At 47.9% G+C, this 17986-nt stretch overlaps 2 protein-coding genes across 3 annotated transcripts in view; both read left to right on the top strand.

The window, feature by feature from the left end:
- The window catches only part of LOC135824280 (uncharacterized), a 9983-nt gene extending 5617 nt beyond the window's left edge, over positions 1 to 4366 (top strand). Inside the window, exon 4 of the mRNA XM_065337011.1 lies at positions 4199 to 4366. Coding sequence (XP_065193083.1) covers positions 4199 to 4366 — 168 coding nt within the window. The remainder of the gene's footprint in view (positions 1 to 4198) is intronic.
- A 3850-nt stretch (positions 4367 to 8216) lies between these two features.
- LOC135824615 (uncharacterized) lies at positions 8217 to 16360 on the top strand. Of its 2 annotated transcripts, none has more exons than XM_065337349.1 (4): positions 8217 to 8549; positions 12002 to 12451; positions 13619 to 13852; positions 15355 to 16360. In XM_065337349.1, exons 1-4 carry the CDS (start codon positions 8379 to 8381, stop codon positions 15415 to 15417), a joined length of 918 nt encoding a protein of 305 aa, XP_065193421.1. In that variant the 5' UTR covers positions 8217 to 8378; the 3' UTR covers positions 15418 to 16360. The 2 variants fall into 2 exon arrangements, with proteins under 2 accessions (XP_065193421.1, XP_065193422.1); XM_065337350.1 differs by having other exon boundaries at positions 12002 to 12127.
- Positions 16361 to 17986: the final 1626 nt, after the last annotated feature.

Consider the following 17986-nt stretch of genomic DNA (forward strand, 5'->3'; position numbering starts at 1 on the left):
ACACCTGGCATCCGGTGTCACATGGCATCCAAGATAACGAAAGGAGTGCACGTGCTCCACCGTGCCGTTTAAAGGTGCCATGTCCTCGTTCACCACCCCAGTCCCAATAGCCATGAACTTTGTCTTGGCCATGTTAACCTTGAGCCCAAAGGCAGAAGCAGTAGTCTCAAACCCAGCGAGTGCTCTCTCTGCACCGGGGTGAGTCTTGGCAAGAAGTGCAGAGTCATCCGCAAACTGGCATTCCGTTAGTGGAGCCCTGGTGTATGCTCGGAGACGCGTGTTGAACAGTCTGTCCTGACGAAACTGACAAATTGATAGTCCAATCTCGTCGTCACCAGCTATTGCTTCATGCCATTTCTCGACAACAGCAAGCATGTACAAATTGAAAAGAATCGGGGCCATGGTGCATCCTTGACGCAGTCCGTTCCCCACCGCAATCGGCTCCAACAGCTCGCCACCAATGCGTATAGATGCTGACATGTCGACATGGAACGATCGAATTACGGAAACCAGCACCTCTGGCACGCCAAGCTTTGCAAGCACCCTCCACAAGGCGGCCCGCGGCACCGAGTCATAGGCCTTTCGGAGGTCAATGAATACTGCGAATCCCTTGGAAGAATGCTCATGCAACTTCTCCGCGACTTGCCGAACAGAGAATACCATATCCGAGCAGCCCCTGCCCCTGCGAAAACCGCACTGAGAATCAGGCAGATACTGTTCCCCAACACGCTGCAGACGGTCCGCTATAAGCCGTGCAGCAAGCTTGCCAACCACGTCGAGAAGGGCAATCCCGCGCCAGTTATCAGTCAGACTCAGATCACCCTTCTTGGGGATAGGGACCAGGATGGCATCCACCCAATCCTGCGGTACTCGACCAGCCCGCCATACCTCCTCCAGCAATGCCTGCAGCTTACCCAGTAGAACAGGACCACCATACTTCAGCATCTCGGCAAAGACTTCAGAGCTACCACAAGCTTTGCCGTTCTTCAGTGCTTGCATGGCCTTACGAATCTCCACACGGTCGGGAACATCCGCAAGCTCCCCCAAGACCGGACGCTGGTGAATAGAGTCGAGGGTTTCCACGTCAAAGTCGCTGACGATATTGAGAACTCCCCCAAAGTGCTCCCGCCACCGCATGTTCGTGGCCTCGGGGGTGTCACAAACCTGTCCCATTGAATTCTTGATCGCTGTTGTGACCTTCGGTTTTAGTCCCTGAAACGCAGCCTGGATGTGTCTGATGCACTCCCAGCCACCCTTGGACGTGAGGCTGAAACGTTTGCAATCCTGGGCCTTGTTGAGTAGCCATTCCTGCTTGACGCGTCTGACTTCCCTCCGCGCGGAGCTGCGGGCACACTTATAGGCATTGCAATCACTGACTTTGCGTGTAGACACCCAAACAGCAAACAGCCGATCCCTCTCCAGTAGGAAAGGTTCAAGCTCTGCCTGACTATCCCGAAACCACTCCGGCTGTCTACGGCTCTCTCTGCCCAAGCAATCCTCTGCAACCTTGATAGTTGTTGTCTTGATGGTAGTCCACCAGTCATCCAAGGATGGCTCATGCGACCAGGCTCCCTCCAACTCTGCATCCAGCATGTCGCGAAAGACCCTACGAGTGTCCGGTTCGTCATCTCCGCCAGGCTTGCACAACAGCTTGGACACAGCAATGGGTTTTCTGATGACAGCACGGGTACGATGGAAACAGGGATTCTCTGCCAGGCGCAATTTCATAGCCAAGAATTTATGATCGGTATCACATTCCGCAGACCGGATGACTTGGCAATCAATACACTGGGAGCGTCGGCTCTGAGGAATGATGCAGTAGTCAATGCAGTGAGGCTGTTTGTATCGAGGATGAAACCAGGTATGCTTATGAACATCATTCTTCCGAAACCACGTGTTACATATGAGGGCACCATTTCTGGACAAGAAATTGAGCAAATCCTCTCCAGCTGAGTTCATTCGACCAAAACCATGAGGGCCTCTGACACCTGACCAGTCACCATCCGCACCAGCACTGCCAACACGGGCGTTGAAGTCACCAAGAAGGACGAATTGATCGTTCCTGGGAATACTGTCAATGAAGGACTGGACATCTGCGTAGAATTGAGTTTTCTCCTCACGGGGCCTGACAAACGTGGGGGCATACGCCACAGCGAAGTGCAGGCAAGACACAGACTGATTCCGACCACATACGAATTTTACCTGCAATGACAGGAGTCTGGAGCTGACCGCCGTCCAGCGAGAGCCTCCGCGTTCAAATGCCTCCCTGCATCTGCCTCGCAAAACGACAGCAACCCCTTCACCACGACGAGCAGGCTCATCCCCAGTCGGTGTTGGGCGACCACTTGTCAAAACTAAGCAATCTCCGACAGTATATTGATGAGAGCCAAACCAAAGCGTCTCCTGGAGGCCAACGATGTCCATTCCATACTTTTTGAGCTGACGACACACAAGGTCAATTTTTCTCTCCTCGCGAATATTCGAACAAACTTTCCTTGATTTTTTTGCTTTGGACGCCGTATTCAAATTTCCGTCAGTGTCGACAAGAGTCCTGACGTTCCACGTTCCCAGAGACAGAACAACCTTTCGAGCCGCTGGTGCACGCGAGTGAAAAGACTCTGGGCGAGGGTTTGCAAGACCTCTACACCCAGGCGAAAGAGGGTCAGCGCGAGTGGTCACATCCGAAGTGGCCATGTCGTCAACGCTGAATTTTTCCTCCTCCGCGGCAGCAAGATGAAGACTGCCTTGTCTAACACCGCGTCACTAAGTGTTTTCTACTCACCAGGGCTGGCCCTGGCAGAAGCCAGGAGCCAGCCCGTGGCCCTAAACTCACTACGAAGAAAGAAGAGTTCGGAGCCCCAAAAACTGCTTCCTCCTCTCTCAAGAGAAAACGCACACACACACACACACACACACACACACACACACACACACACACACACACACACACACACACACACACACACACACACACACACACACACACACACACACACACACACACACACACACACACACACACACACACACACACACACACACACACACACACACACACACACACACACACACACACACACACACACACACACACACACACACACACACACACACACACACACACACACACACACACACACACACACACACACACACACACACACACACACACACACACACACACACACACACACACACACACACACACACACACACACACACACACACACACACACACACACACACACACACACACACACACACACACACACACACACACACACACACACACACACACACACACACACACACACACACACACACACACACACACACACACACACACACACACACACACACACACACACACACACACACACACACACACACACACACACACACACACACACACACACACACACACACACACACACACACACACACACACACACACACACACACACACACACACACACACACACACACACACACACACACACACACACACACACACACACACACACACACACACACACACACACACACACACACACACACACACACACACACACACACACACACACACACACACACACACACACACACACACACACACACACACACACACACACACACACACACACACACACACACACACACACACACACACACACACACACACACACACACACACACACAAACACACACACACACACACACACACACAAACACACACACACACACACACACACATGCATGTGCGCACAAACACACATACACATACACACACACTCACACACACACACACACACTCAGACTCAGACTCAGACTCAGACATGCCCATCGCGGTAGCGATGATAGAGAACAGCTATGTTAAACATAGCAACTTGTGCTGGAATTACGCCATTCAACAGCTTGCATGGCTGATGAATTGACCGCCACTAATTTTAGCCTGGTATCCACCACACAGCTGATTGAATTGGCCTTTTCTAGCCCGTGCATCCCTATTTTTCATTTTTAAATTTTTCATTTTTTTGACACACACACACACGCGCACACACACAAACATACTCATTACTGAAACATACCTACCCCTACCCCCCCCCCCCCCCCCCCATACCCCATCCCGCCCTCTGGGGTAAGCATGGCTAAAACCTTTGGGTGCATCGTGAAATCTCGTTTCTGTTTGCCATTACAGGTCGAGAAGGACGGACTTTTATTCTTCTCCTTTAGTGGCCATGGAGGTGAATTTCCGAAGAGCAGTGGTAGCCCGAACGACAAGGAGTTTGCTTTAGTAGACTCTGACAAAAAACCTATAGTCGCATCCAGCTTAAGGAGTTCTTGCCCTAAACTGGTGTGGTCGTAAGGTCAGCGTGTTTGTGTATGTGTGTGTGTAGGTTTGTGTGTATGTGTGCGTATATATGTGTCTGCGTGTGTGTTTGTATGTGTATGTGTGTGTATGCTTGTATGGGTGTGTATGGGTGTGCATGTGTGCGTGTGCCTGTGCACGTGTGTGTGCGTTTGTATGTGCTTGTATGTGTGTGTGTGTGTGGGGGGGGGGTGTATATTAGTGCTGAAACGATTATATCGATTACTCGTTACTTACTCGATAAGAAATAGATCGAACGGTTATTTCGATTTTATCGGCTAAACGAGTAGAATGGTACATGTACTTACGCTCAGTGCGGGATTTCCCCCGTTTTGGGGTCGCACAAAGCGTGCATGCATTGAAAGTGTTGCGAGTACGACACGAATATGTACATGACTGTCCACTTGCAACATCGATGTACGTGTAAAGTACAAGCGCGATCTGAGAAGCATCGACGCGATCACCGTCGCCGTCTTTTGTCGTGTGAAGTTTTGAGCTGACTACTTTTCTTACCAATCCCGAAAAGATTGTTGGGGAGAGAGAGAGAGACTTTTGCTTGCCGAGCTGAAGCTAAAGGATTTGATGGAGTCCTGCCAGCAGCTAGTCAAAGGACCTTCGGTACCTTACCCTGACGGAGTTTGGAGGCCAGCTAGCTCTCGGTGAGGAGAGAAACATTCGCGTGGCGATCGACTCTCCGTAAAAAAATACAAGCTACATAGCGCCGACATACTGCAAAAGCTACGATTTCAACTAACTTCTCGATCTGCTGCTTCACAAGGTTCAACTATTTACAAGTCCTGACTGTTGTAGTCTGAAGCTGGAGTCTCATCGCCCACCTTCAGGTAGCTTTTGGAGCTGATGGATTTCCCGACTTGGACTCCTTCCACAAACTCTCGCAACAGTACTACAGTGTATGCTGTGTTCCCGCACGCTCGTGTCGACATGTCACCTACTGCACATGTACCGGATCCCGGAGGCGGAAGAGCTTGACGAACTCCGCTGACTCCACGTTGCCGAAATATCGCCGTCGTCTTCGTTCTTATCGCTGGAGACATTCTCCCCTTCCAGGACCGGCGCATAGTTGTCGTCCCGGAGGTAGAGACTATGTTGTGTTTCGAAATAGTTCTTCATCAAGCTCGCGCGAATGATGATTCTCATCATGAACTCGTTCCGACGTTGTGACATGGCGATGGTCTTTGGCGGGGCACTGGCTTGGAGAAAACGCAATCTTCTTGCGCAGTAGAACATTGATCGGCTGCAGATGAGTACAGTTACTTCATGCTTGGTCCTATAGGAGGAAACCTGACAGGAAAGAGGCAAGACTCATCGAAGACGAAGCGCTCGCAACAAACAATGGCGCTCGAAATATCTCGTACGATTTAGGGCCTATCGCTTTGAGCCACAGCGCTCACAGCCTTGCCTACTTCATCAAAGTGAGCTCTACATGTTCGTTGACCTCTTCACACTACACAGAAGAGCGAAACAAGGATTATGGCTTAGCACTTCAACTCCAACAGCAGAACATTATCAGTGCAAGGGAGAAACCCACACAAATATTTGCTTTCCGTCGGATCGTCTCTCTTGCATGCAACTAACGAGAAAACCGTGTACTTACCCCCGCATTTACACGCAAACTATCAAACACATCCTGTGCTGCATGCTGATCGGGTAGTGCCATGTATGTGTTGTACAGTGTACTCTCAGGTGACATGCCCCCTTTCAAACCGAGACAATCTTTTCGGGATTGGTCTATTACATGCAGCATGCAGGACGGGCAGGCTCAGTATGTGTCTACACCAGCTGCAGGGGCTGGAGTTCCCTCCACGTGCAAGTAGTCTCGAGCTAAAGACAGTATTGTGGTCTTCAGTTTCATGTTTTCCGTTCTGTCGATGGTTCCAGAACCAGTTTGCTCGACGACGAGCTAGGCCTGGCGTCTGGGCCTATTTTGAGCATAGACAGGAAAAGCAACTAGTTACTTGTTGGTGCGCCGCGCATCAGCTCATCCGTCGAAATCCGCCGATCTGCACCCCTGGCCGGCTTCTCTGACTTCATCGTCGGAGTCAGCAAAGTCACCGGCGAAGGGCACAATCAGCGCTTGGGTTGCAACCAGTGAGTTGCCTCTGTCTTGTCTGTATTCGTCTGGTCAGTCCGAACAGCTGACAGACTTGTTGCGGGAACATCGGATCTATGCACCCGCTTTCCGTCGTTGGCGATGTTGGACTCGTAAAATTTTGAAATTCACAGAATGTACATGTACTCATGTAGTTACAATAATAGTCGTTTAGCCGATAAGCCGATCGTTATGGTATCAGCTAAGCCACTAAGGAAAAAACGTAATCGTTTCAGCACTAGTGTATATGCGCATTTGTGATTGTGTGAGTTTGGGTGAATGTGTTCATTGATGCGTGCGTGTGCGCGTGCATCTGGGATCAATTCTGGAGGAATATGGATCTCCTGCATCGAATATTATCAAGAGTCCATGAGATTAGTGTGTAACTGTCGTCTCTTTTCTATGGGCCAGATGCGCTGCGGGCTGCCTTCATTACATCATTCAGCTGCAGTCCGTGCACTGAGGAAAATCAAACACCGCACTTTCCCTCTGCTTTGAAAGGAACTGTCGTACGGAACTGGAGTTCAAGCGCCGTCATTCAGAGATCGCGCTTATGTACTGGAACAGATCGAGCAAAAACAGATGTGATCGTAAGAGAAATAGGGGACTTGAGTGCATCCGTTCAGTGCGTGATGGACGCAATTTACGTAATGAAGGCAGCGCGCCACGCACTGATCTATAACCACAGTTGCATACTCTTGTTTTTGCACTCTTGATATTTGAACAGGCGGCGAGGTGACAACAATTTCAAGATGGCAAGAAACAGAATCAGCTGAAGTGACATGTAACGAAGGTTTTATTGAGATGTAAAAGTGTCCTTCACAGGTATTTCTTTGTCCATCGCCATTTTACATCTCAATAAAACCTTCGTAACATGTCACTTCAGCTGATTCTGTTTATTGCCATCTTAAAACTCTTGATATTATTCTTAATAATGCAATGAATATAACTATAGGCACTCGTATCACAATCATCGCAATGAATAAATTGTTCCAGAACGTTTTCTTGTCACAATTGTCAATGCAAACTCGTGACTGAAGATAATTATAAAAATTAGCAATAGGATGTATACACTTGGAGTGACACAAACAAGTGTACGGTTAAGAAGGTAGCACATAATTAATAACATGAGTCCATAAACCAGGGTATGCAACTGTGATCTCTTTTCTATGGGTCAGATGCGCGGTGCACTGCCTTCATTACATCATCCAGCTGCAGTCCGCGCACTGCGGAAAATCAAACACCGCACTTTCCCTCTGGTTTGAAATGAACTTTCGTACGGAACTGGAGTTCTCGCGCCAGAATTTAGAGATCGCGTTGGTACTGGAACGAATCGAGCAAAATCGGATGGGCTCGTACGAGAAATTGTGGGTTTCAATGCATGCTTTCAGAGCGTGATGAAGCCAAGCTACGTCATGAAGGCAGCGCGTCGCTCACTGACCCATAACCACAGTTGCATACTCTTGTTTATGCACTTTTGTTGATAAGAGTATACATGCACTTGCTTTTGTCACTCCAAGTGTATACATCCTATTGCTAATTTCATCTTCAGTCACGAGTTTGCATTGACAATTGTGACGAGAAAAAGTTCTGGAACAATTTATTCGTTGCGATGATCGTGATTCGATTGCACCTTTAGTTTTATTCACTGCAATATTAAAAGATTATTGTCTCCGTGTCACCTTTTTGATATTATTCGTTTGTGATTTGTATGCGTGCATTTCACCGTGTAGGAATGCTGTCATCCTATTGGACTGCTGCTGTGCTGGGCGCCTTCTTGAAAGCATCTTTCAGCTCCGATGGGCCACGCGTTTTGACCTTTACGTCCTGGCGGCAGCGAGCAAGGATGAGAAAACGCAGTTCAAACGCGAACTCGGCGTTTTGATATTTACCTTCTTCATGTCCTGCTTCTTGAACAGAGAGGGCGCACCGGGAACCTTCCCCATCTCCGGAGCTCTTGATCACTGCAAGGTTCTGTGTCCATCTCTGGCACGTCTCCAGTATCTGACACGGCAAGAGATGGCAACAATATATGAAGGCAAATCCGGATATGGGAATCCGCTCGGCAAGGTGAGAACAGCTCCTTTTACAGGGTCGTATAGCCGGTTGTAAGGGCCTGATCAGACTCCGGCAAATTTTCGGTGCATGGCGAATAAAGAAAATCGTCCAGGATTAGAATCGCGATCACACTACACATGTGGGGAGAATGAAAATTCAAAATCCATCTCGAGCGTCTAGTGGTAATCTCCACGAGCAATGGCAAATTCCTTCGCCTCGGAAATCGCCAACACTTTCAGTGCAATCCTTGCAGCAATCCTTATGCGTTTTGTTCTTGTCCGTGGCCAATTAGCTCTTTCATATCGAGATGAAAAAGTCAGTGAATATCAGCGTCAATCGCGTATCATCATCAAACTCTTGTTTGGAGCGGAAAACGTGGTCCGTTCTTGCTTCTTTGTTTGGAGCGTCTACCCTCGATTTCGCCGCTCTCGCGTCAAGTTTCTATGGAGATTCGGATTATAATCACAGGAATATTGCGTTTTTGCCGCTGTCTGACGAGGCCCTAACGCGGACGTACAAAGTTCACTTTAAAAAAAAAAATATTAGAGATGTATTCGAGTCACTGTGTGTGTGTGTGATCTTCACCGGTAGAGTTTTCGCATCACATAGCTGCCCATGGCAACTCCGAATGCGTAAAGTGTACGACCGGGTCGACCTGGGGAAATGTTTTCCCGGTTTGCGGGAGGTGAGGCTGGAGGCTGAGTTTTCCGCAGCTGCAGGAACGCCGCCACCCTCTAGGATCCAGGCGCAGATGCAGCTCCTTAGGCCTTGGTCACACAACGGTGAGTTTGAAGCTGGACGCTGACGTGGAGTCACACTGCATTTTTGCTTTTGCCGTCGCGATCTGAGGCACTTCACAAAACCACTCTGTGGCAAACCAAATCCCTGTGATAGAGTACGGTACGGTTCTCCATTTTTCTAAAGACACTGTTTCTGGTGCAAGTGCATACAGCGGCAGGAGCAACGCAGCCGATTTGCTCGCGTCAGACGCTGCTGCGTCTGATGCTCAAATTCCCCGTGTCTTCATCAGTTGCCCCGGAAATCTCATGATGCTGACGCTGATGCAGCATTTTTGCTGTAGTGTGACCGAGGCCTAAGCGGTGGGAGGTGAGTAGATCAGATCCACCACGAAGTGGTGACTGAAAAGGCCTAAAAACCCATTCGCTGCATCCATGCTTCCCTCGTGCCAGGCTGCAAGTTCCCAATTAACTGACCTGGGTAGAGAATCATACATGTTGTATCCCAATCCACGTATGGAGCACCTCGGTTCTCAGAGCCCTACTCACGTACTCTACATAGACAACTTTCCGTGAGTGGAGTGCAAACTTTACATTGTGCAGAATCTCTATTATTTCGTCAAAGCGGTGTTTCCAGTGAATTCTTCCAGGGAAGGTAGTGCCTAGTACTGTATGCTGTGTGCTGTGTGCTGTGTGCTGTGTTGGAAGTGGCCCTTGTAGCGATGTTTTTATTTTTTATTTTTCCATAATAGTTTATGGCGACCCGAAGCAGGGCCGGCGCCACTGGTACGGCTGGTGCTGCCATGGCCTCAGCAGTTGTAACCAATTCCAGCGTTCATGTGATCATGGGCTATTCAGTGCGCACTTGATTATCTGGAAGTACTACTAGAAATAAGCTATCCAACTACACTCCTGGCTAGAGTCTCTCTCTCTCTGTCTCTCTCTCTCTCTCTCTCTCTCTCTCTCTCTCTCTCTCTCTCTCTCTCTCTCTCTCTCTCTCTCTCTCTCTCTCTCTCTCTCTCTCTCTCTCTCTCTCTCTCTCTCTCTCTCTCTCTCTCTCTGTCTCTCTCTCTCTCTCTCTATCACACACACACACACACACACACACACTCTCTCTCTCTCTCCTCTCTCTTTCTCTCGCACTCACTCTCTATCAAACACACACACACTCTCTCTCTTTTTATCTCTCTCTCTCTCTCTCTCTCTCTCTCTCTCTCTCTCTTTCTCTCTCTCCTAAACTGTGGTTCTCGTCCTTCGAAGTCTGCTGCGCTAGCTGTCATATCTATTGCTAGAGCAATGTGTAGCTAAAACAAACAGATTTGATGCATCGAGCTAGGGATGTATCCTTCCAGGATTTTAAAATTGGACAAGGGGACGGGATAATCAGTTACGTAGCAGACCTGGGGCCATACCACCCCTCAGGAGCTGGCTCTCAGCCTGCTATGTATGGAATATTATTCTTTAACTTTGCGAGATAGCCGTAGTGACTTTGGTGAAGATTTTCTAAGAAAAGACTAGGTGTTCGCTCCCCACACCGGAGCTCGCGCTTTTCCGCCAGCTTGACACTTGACTGACTCACGACTGCCATCCAGAGTACACGAGAAGACCCTCAAACCTACCACTCAGCAAACCTGCAAGAAAGCGCCACTCCCTGCTGAATACCCCGTGTTTGGGGGAATTCACTCCTCATCAGCAGAGCTTGAGAAGAATGAGGAAGATTGTGTCTGAAGAGCACCACTTATAATAGCAGTGCTCTCCAGGCGAACCCATTGCCATGTATACAAGCATACAGAGACGCTCCATATGCAGAGCGACAAACACCTCGTGAACACCAGATAGTTGCGTGAGTCAGCTTCTCTCATGGACGGCGAGAACAGACGTCGAGGACCCTCGGTCATTCTCAATGCTGTCACCTCAAAACCAACTTGTCGCAAGCCCGCATTGGGCATAACAGTACAAGAGTGCTAACGACTTCGGCGATGATTTTATAAGAAAGTTGGAAGGCGCGAGTTCCGGTGTGTGTGTGTGTGGGGGGGGGGGGGGCAAACACCTTTCTTATTAATTATTTTATACAAAAGAGAAAGGGCCAAGGGACTACAAGTTACACTATACTGTCCACTAACACCACCAGATACTAAACAATCAGCTCATGCAATAACATTGCACGACACTGACCGACGGTACTGACGTTCTACAACTAACTGGCTAACAGCTCTAGCACATCTTGGATTCTCACTCCAACAGCCTTCCAACTTGGAAGGTTCTAAGTTAGTTATAGAAATAACATAAGGAGGGGAAGGTGAGCGCAATCAATATAAGCACGAGCTGAAAGTCTCAGCTGTGACATCCACCGACGTCCTTCACAGCTGAGACTTTCAGCTCGTGCTTATCTTGATTGCGCTTACCTTCCCATCCTCATGTTATTTCTATAACTTAGAACCTCCTAAGTTGGAAGGCTGTTGGAGTGAGAATCCATGATGTGCTAGAGCTGTTAGCCAGTTAGTTGTAGAACGTCAGTACCGTCGGTCAGTGCCGTGCAATGTTATCGCATGTGCTGATTGTTTAGTAACTGGTGGTGTTAGTGGACAGTATAGCGTAACTCGCAGTTCCTTGGTCCTTTCTCTTTTGTATAAATTGATCATTGGCTCTCCATCCGAGTCCATACCTTTCTCATTCTTTTAACTTTAACGTGGAAACTGTTTTTTTCTCGTTTATTATCTTCCACAGTACCGACCGAAGACTACAGAGTTGGCCGAAATGGCACCCGTGATTAAATCGCACCTTCACCCTCTGACTCCACCATTCATCAACAAGCTGATGGATGATCCTGATGATTATGTGCTTCCTGCAGAGGTATGCACGTATTTTAATGACACCACAGTGCAGAATGTCCAAACCTTGTACGAACACGGTTACCTGAGTCCCGGGTTCGACAAATACAATGCGGTGCTCGACTGCGTGCTGAGGTTACTCGTGCAGAGCTCGGCAAGGATACTGCTGGATCTGCAGAAGCAACCGAGCGACGTCGATCCACCCCAGCCAGAGGCTGCTGCTGCCGCTGCAAGTGGTGCTGAAGAGTTTGCGCTTTCACCGCCAGGCCACCCCGATGTCTTTCTCAGGGTGCTGAAGTATGTACTTCATGTGTTTGAGGCACTTTCCAGTGTGCCACCTAAGCAGGTAGGGCAACGGGTCGGTATTATCGCCTGTTTCACTACCTGAGAATTGACTAATCACACAGCTAGCCGCGCAGTACTGGTGGGCGCCGAAGAACGGCCGGCCTAGAATTTCGCCAAGCACAGCATAACAATGTATGCAGGGTGAATCAACTGAACATATGAACGGTCTAGGCTAGGAGGCTGACCCCCAGTTCTTCGGCGACCGACAGTACTGTGTTGCAATACACTTATAATTATCTCTCTTACCCATGCACTGTCCGTAACCTGCAAATGTCAGCCACACTGAATCACATACGTTGATGGCGAAGGGCGAGATATCTGCCGTATGATGTCACCTTTTCCGCAAAAAAATGGCAAAACAGTAGTAATATTTCCACTTACACTCGTCCACAGGGCGCCCGATAGACCAAGGTTCCCGTAACTTGGACGTGCGGATCAGAGAGAAATAGTGTACAGGGAAATTGTATGCTGCAGTTTAGATGAGGAGTTTGTTCGGACAAGGGAGAGGGCAAACGCTTCACAGAATTATGCACCGAAAGTACCAAGGATAATTATGGTGCACGTAAAATCAGTGAAATTACTGTACAGTTGGATAAGAGCGAGGACCAATTTTTATGAGCAATGAGTAACGTGTTGAATGTGTACATGTATATGGGCTGGGTTCAAATTTCCTACGCCACGGCTAACACTCCTACAAAGCACCCTTGCCAATAAGTAAGTTTTCTCTGGTTCACCGATGGACCACGTTTTATAAAGGATTTACTATAATTTTTGCTCTAGGATTTTGCTGCAAACTGCAGCTTGCCTCACCGGCTCCTTGGAGTCCCTACACCTCCCATGTTGTGTTCTCTTGCCACTTATATACTGTACAAGCAGAACTATTCGTCTGGAATTTAATTTCATCCTTTTCGTCCAAGGAGCTTTTGGACTAAATTAAATGCCGGACCAATGTCGATTTGTCCAGTTCTTCCATACACTCTTGTGATCCATGGATGAAATTTACAACCGGACGAACTCCCTTTCTTTGGAGTTGGGCGAAATTATTGACCGACGAAATGTTCTGCCTGCACAGTACCCTCTTCTTGCGAGTAGGTCACAGTGCATCTTCAGCAAAATAATTGTCACTTTTTTCTTGCTCTGCTGCGTGTGTTCCCTAAACTCTGTGCAGAATTTAGTTCAGCTGCGTCATGTTGCACTCATGGCTTCAAAGTACGTACGGAGTACGAAGGAGTTCCGCATGGTCGAGCTTCTCCCCAGTGCACAGGAGGCCATTACTTTTTGGAACATGGTGTACAGAGCTCACAAAAAAGTGTATAAACAGCCAGTGGAGAAACTCAGCACCCTGCTGGATGATCCGGATGGGACCACATTGGACCATGTTAAGGACCTGGCATCTCTGCCGGTGAGTTCTCCATTGTTTTTTTTGTATATGACCAGTTTAGGTACCCTTCTATACTGAAATCTTACTGTCATCTCTTTTAAGAGCTTTTGGCCGAGCTGCAACAGCTATGCACTGTTCATTGAAACTTTTCTTGACTTTTTGGTCTGAAAAAATCATCAAGAAGGACAGAGAGGGTTGCTGATGAAGGTGTGAGATCGAAACGAATATGGAATGATTTGGAAAGGCTTGTTGACATCCTCCACCCGTTCCCTCTTCACGAAGCCATGAACATTTGGCTGAGAGTTTAACACTCTGTAGTTTCACTGCCATGTATGTTTTCTAATCAAAATACCAAGAGAGAAAGTGAGTTTGAGCCCTGTACTATCAGCATGCACCGGTCTGAAAAGGAGCCGTACCCTCTACTAACACCCCATTTCCTGTATTCCTGTTGAGGCAGTGTAAAAGCCAGGTTCTAGGAAAAGGTGGGGAGGGAGGAGGCGGGGGGGGGGGGGGGGGGCAACACCCTCCTACCCTAGTTGAATACCCTCTGTGAAAAAACGTGGAGCCCCCCCCCCCTCTCCCTCATTTGTCAATTTTTTCCTGCCATTCAATGAAAATTCACTCGATAGTCGCTAGAAAAGGGTTCATAAACGCACATCTGTCTGGCGTGAAGTCAGGGTTCGCACCGTACGTTGCATTTTGCGTGGCAAGACAATTTGGGAGATGGAGAAAATGGGGATACGTAATTGTTTCCCCTGCCCCCTCCCCCCCCCCCCCACTATTTGGATCTGGCTAGAACCCTGATAAGGGCATATGTCTGCATGACGGAGATATCCAAGTGCAATGCAATCGATTTAGGGGCCATCCGGCATTATCGATCATTTTCACGGAACGAAAAAGTTTAGTAATGACCCGCCCCCACCCACCCCCTAGAACGAAAAATATATTGACTTGACAGCTAGAATGGATTAATGTTTCAGCTATCAATATTAAAATTTTCTTAAAACGAAACACTCCTCACCCCTCCCACCCACAAACGAATATTTTTTTCTTTTCGTGAAAAAGATCGATGATCACGGACTAAACCAGTTAATAGATCACGGACTACCCCATCTTTTAAACTCTCGCCGCTTGTCTTTATTATATCAGACAATGTCGACGTCTGTATACGCTCCTGTTGTAAGCACCCTATCTCTCTCCCCCCCCCCCCAATCCTACACATCCACATCCTACTGTCGTGGACATGGAAATCCGTTCGCACATCTAGCAGCCCCAGGGCGCTGACCATGCAGCCGTGGGTACCGGGTAGGCAGTGCACACATGCTGCAGCATGCTGGTCGCAACCGATCAAGCGCGGTTCTGTACGCCCTGAGGGCGCCGGCGCCGGTCAATCGACTGGATTTCCATGTCCACGACAGTACAACCACTGGTACCCATTGTGGCCTCGAGTCGCCTCCGTCAGCAGTGGCTGAACTTCTCATGAGCACCGCTATTCTGCATTTCTGTTGCTTTTCCCGTTGCAGGAGCTGTGCAGACTCATTGCACAGAACCTCGACATACTGGCCAAATCCAAGGAAGAGAAGTAGCTCAGCGGCATCCCAGCTGCTCCACCTATGTATGAACAGCTCTCACGTGAACACGGGCTTATTGCGTGATCTAACATAAGTACGAACTAAGTTCTTCGGTAGGAGGCGCGAGCTCCGACGTTCGGACCAGGCACATTCTACATCTAACTTAAAATTTAATAATTCGTGTTTCTGGATGTTCAGTCAGGTTGGAGTGCAAGATCCCATGTTGACATGAGACATGTAGGATAACGTTCCTTGCACTCGTACTCTAACCCAGTTTGGACGCTCTAGACAACTCTACTAGTATGTCTATTTTTTGTAATTTTTTCTCCTCTTTATAGGAAATCTCGCGCTTCTGGATGCTGTGCAATCTCCTTCTGATAGAGCTGCTTGGCTCGAAATTGTCAACAGATGCGTTGACCTCATGCAATGAGTGATATGCGAACTGACATTATTATTATTATTATAGGAAATCTAGTATTTTTTGGTTAGGTGTTGGTGGATAATGTTGGCTGGAAAAGCGGATTTTTGTAACTTTCTCTTCTAGCACGCTTCATCCACGTGATGCTGCCCGTAAACTTTCTAGGGTTATGCTGCTGATTTGATGGTTTCCGGCCAAGGCATGGCTGGTGCAGGAGCGGCGTTCGCCTGTGGCTATCTATGGTCCTCTCCGTAGCACATGAGCGCAGTTATAGGGCTGGACAATCATGCCTCTTAGATAATTGTATTCAAGTTATGATCCCAAAAGCACACAAATTAGCTACAATAGTTTTCACAGGAGCATTTTAGAAAAAATATTCTTACTACTGAAGTATTATTTCGACAGTTTGCTTGTTAGTGTCAGTACTTTTGTTTTTAGAGTGTTAGTAGGATCTTTGTTTATCTATTCTCGTCTGTTTAGGGTATTCCCCTCCACACAATCAGTATCAGGTTGCTATCAGTACATGTATGGTGGATTGTACATTTCCGTGTTGCTGTTTGAGACGCTCGTACGCATAGTGACGTGTACGGATTCCGCAGGCAAGCTTCGTTTGATCGTCGTGCATGCAGTGTGAGAACCAAGGAGTTGTAAGATTATGACTGGCCCCCGGGAATACTTATGTACTGGGTGTAAAACATTTATCACATAAAGCCGGGACTTGACAGATTGAAATGCGTGCTTTCTTCGAGTTCCTTGCAGCTAGCAAGGTTGGCCGTGTGGATTTTGAAGTATACTGTTGCATGTGTGTGTGCATCACCGGTTCTAGCCTACTTCTAGACACTGCATATTTTTTTGTGTGCAAAAACAGGAATTTGATTTTTGCATGTGCAGAGTACTGAATAGCTCTTGTTCATGATGACGTGGTCAATGGTCATTATGAATCGCCCTTGGATGACATCATTAATTTTCATCATATTTGATGACTCATGGCATAGGAATCGCATCAGAAGCCAGCTGCTGGCGGCTCATAAATATTCATCTGCATGCATGGCCACGGTTTGCCACCAATGATATGATGCGCATTGGCTATTAGTGCATTTCATGATAGGAGCTGGGTACATGCAAAGTGGCGAGACAAACCATTTTGCAAACTAGTCACTGAACGGTCGCCATTATCCTTCGTAAAAATTATCATTCTGCAGGGTGAGTGAGAGCGAGGGCCGGAGGACATGCCAGTGGAATGATTTCAAAGGCGTACATGTACATGTGTATTGAAACGAGAGAGCTTGGAAGCTCAGGGCCCTACTCTATGCTTTTTTGCCTTGATGACCTAGACAAAAAAAGCATAGGGATGTTATAAATTCTTATAAGTTTCTACTTTTTGTTTTAGACATAACCTGGGATTCGACCCGCACTATCGCCCTGCATGCATCCCCGATACACTTCGTATACATACTAATTCTTCCAAGTTGCTTCACGTTATGATCTTGTATTTGAAAGCCCTATTTGAATATGCATTGTGGCCAGCCATCTTTGATTGTACGGTACGGTACGGGATAGGTACGGGGCAGGTACGGGACATGTACGGTCGAGGGTAATACGACACCGTCTACCGCCTTGATGACGGCAAAAAAGAAAAGGGATGTTATAAATTTTTCAATTCTCCTACTTTTTTTCAGGCAATACCTGGGATTTGAACCCGCACTATCGCCCTACATGCATTCCTCCATACACTTCGCATTCATACTCATTCTTCCAAGTTGCTTCACGTTATGATCTTGCGTTTGAAAGCCCTATTTGAATATTGTGGCCAGCTGTATGTGGCCAGCTGTGTTTGATGGTACGGGACGGTACGGGACAGATACGGGATAGCGCCAGGCGTGACACAAACACACAAACAAACAAACACCAAATTAAAGCTGTATGGACCCTGGCTAGTGCCAGACGTTACTGAAGTACCGTCTTCTGCATAGCTACGGGAATAAACTCAGTGATGCCAGTGAATTGTAGTGGGTGATAAGTGAATAATAGTAAAAAATAAAAAAATTAAAATGCTGAATCAACCAGCTCCACAAATGCACGCCGAGCTAACAGAATTTCTCGCTCCACGCAATACTGGCACACACAGAGACAGCGATAGCGATAGTGAGAATAAACATTTGAAAC

The sequence above is a fragment of the Sycon ciliatum genome, chromosome 9 (genome assembly GCF_964019385.1).
Source record: "Sycon ciliatum chromosome 9, ocSycCili1.1, whole genome shotgun sequence".
Taxonomy (NCBI): domain Eukaryota; kingdom Metazoa; phylum Porifera; class Calcarea; order Leucosolenida; family Sycettidae; genus Sycon; species Sycon ciliatum.

What these genes read in the sequence shown, in the direction of transcription:
- LOC135824615 (XM_065337349.1), top strand. Translation starts at nt 8,379, where the DNA reads ATGTCCTGCTTCTTGAACAGAGAGGGCGCACCGGGAACCTTCCCCATC. An exon ending in CCAGTGTGCCACCTAAGCAG is followed by an intron (nt 12,452 to 13,618) that starts GTAGGGCAACGG and finishes AACTCTGTGCAG; the next exon opens with AATTTAGTTCAGCTGCGTCA. An exon ending in AGGACCTGGCATCTCTGCCG is followed by an intron (nt 13,853 to 15,354) that starts GTGAGTTCTCCA and finishes TTCCCGTTGCAG; the next exon opens with GAGCTGTGCAGACTCATTGC.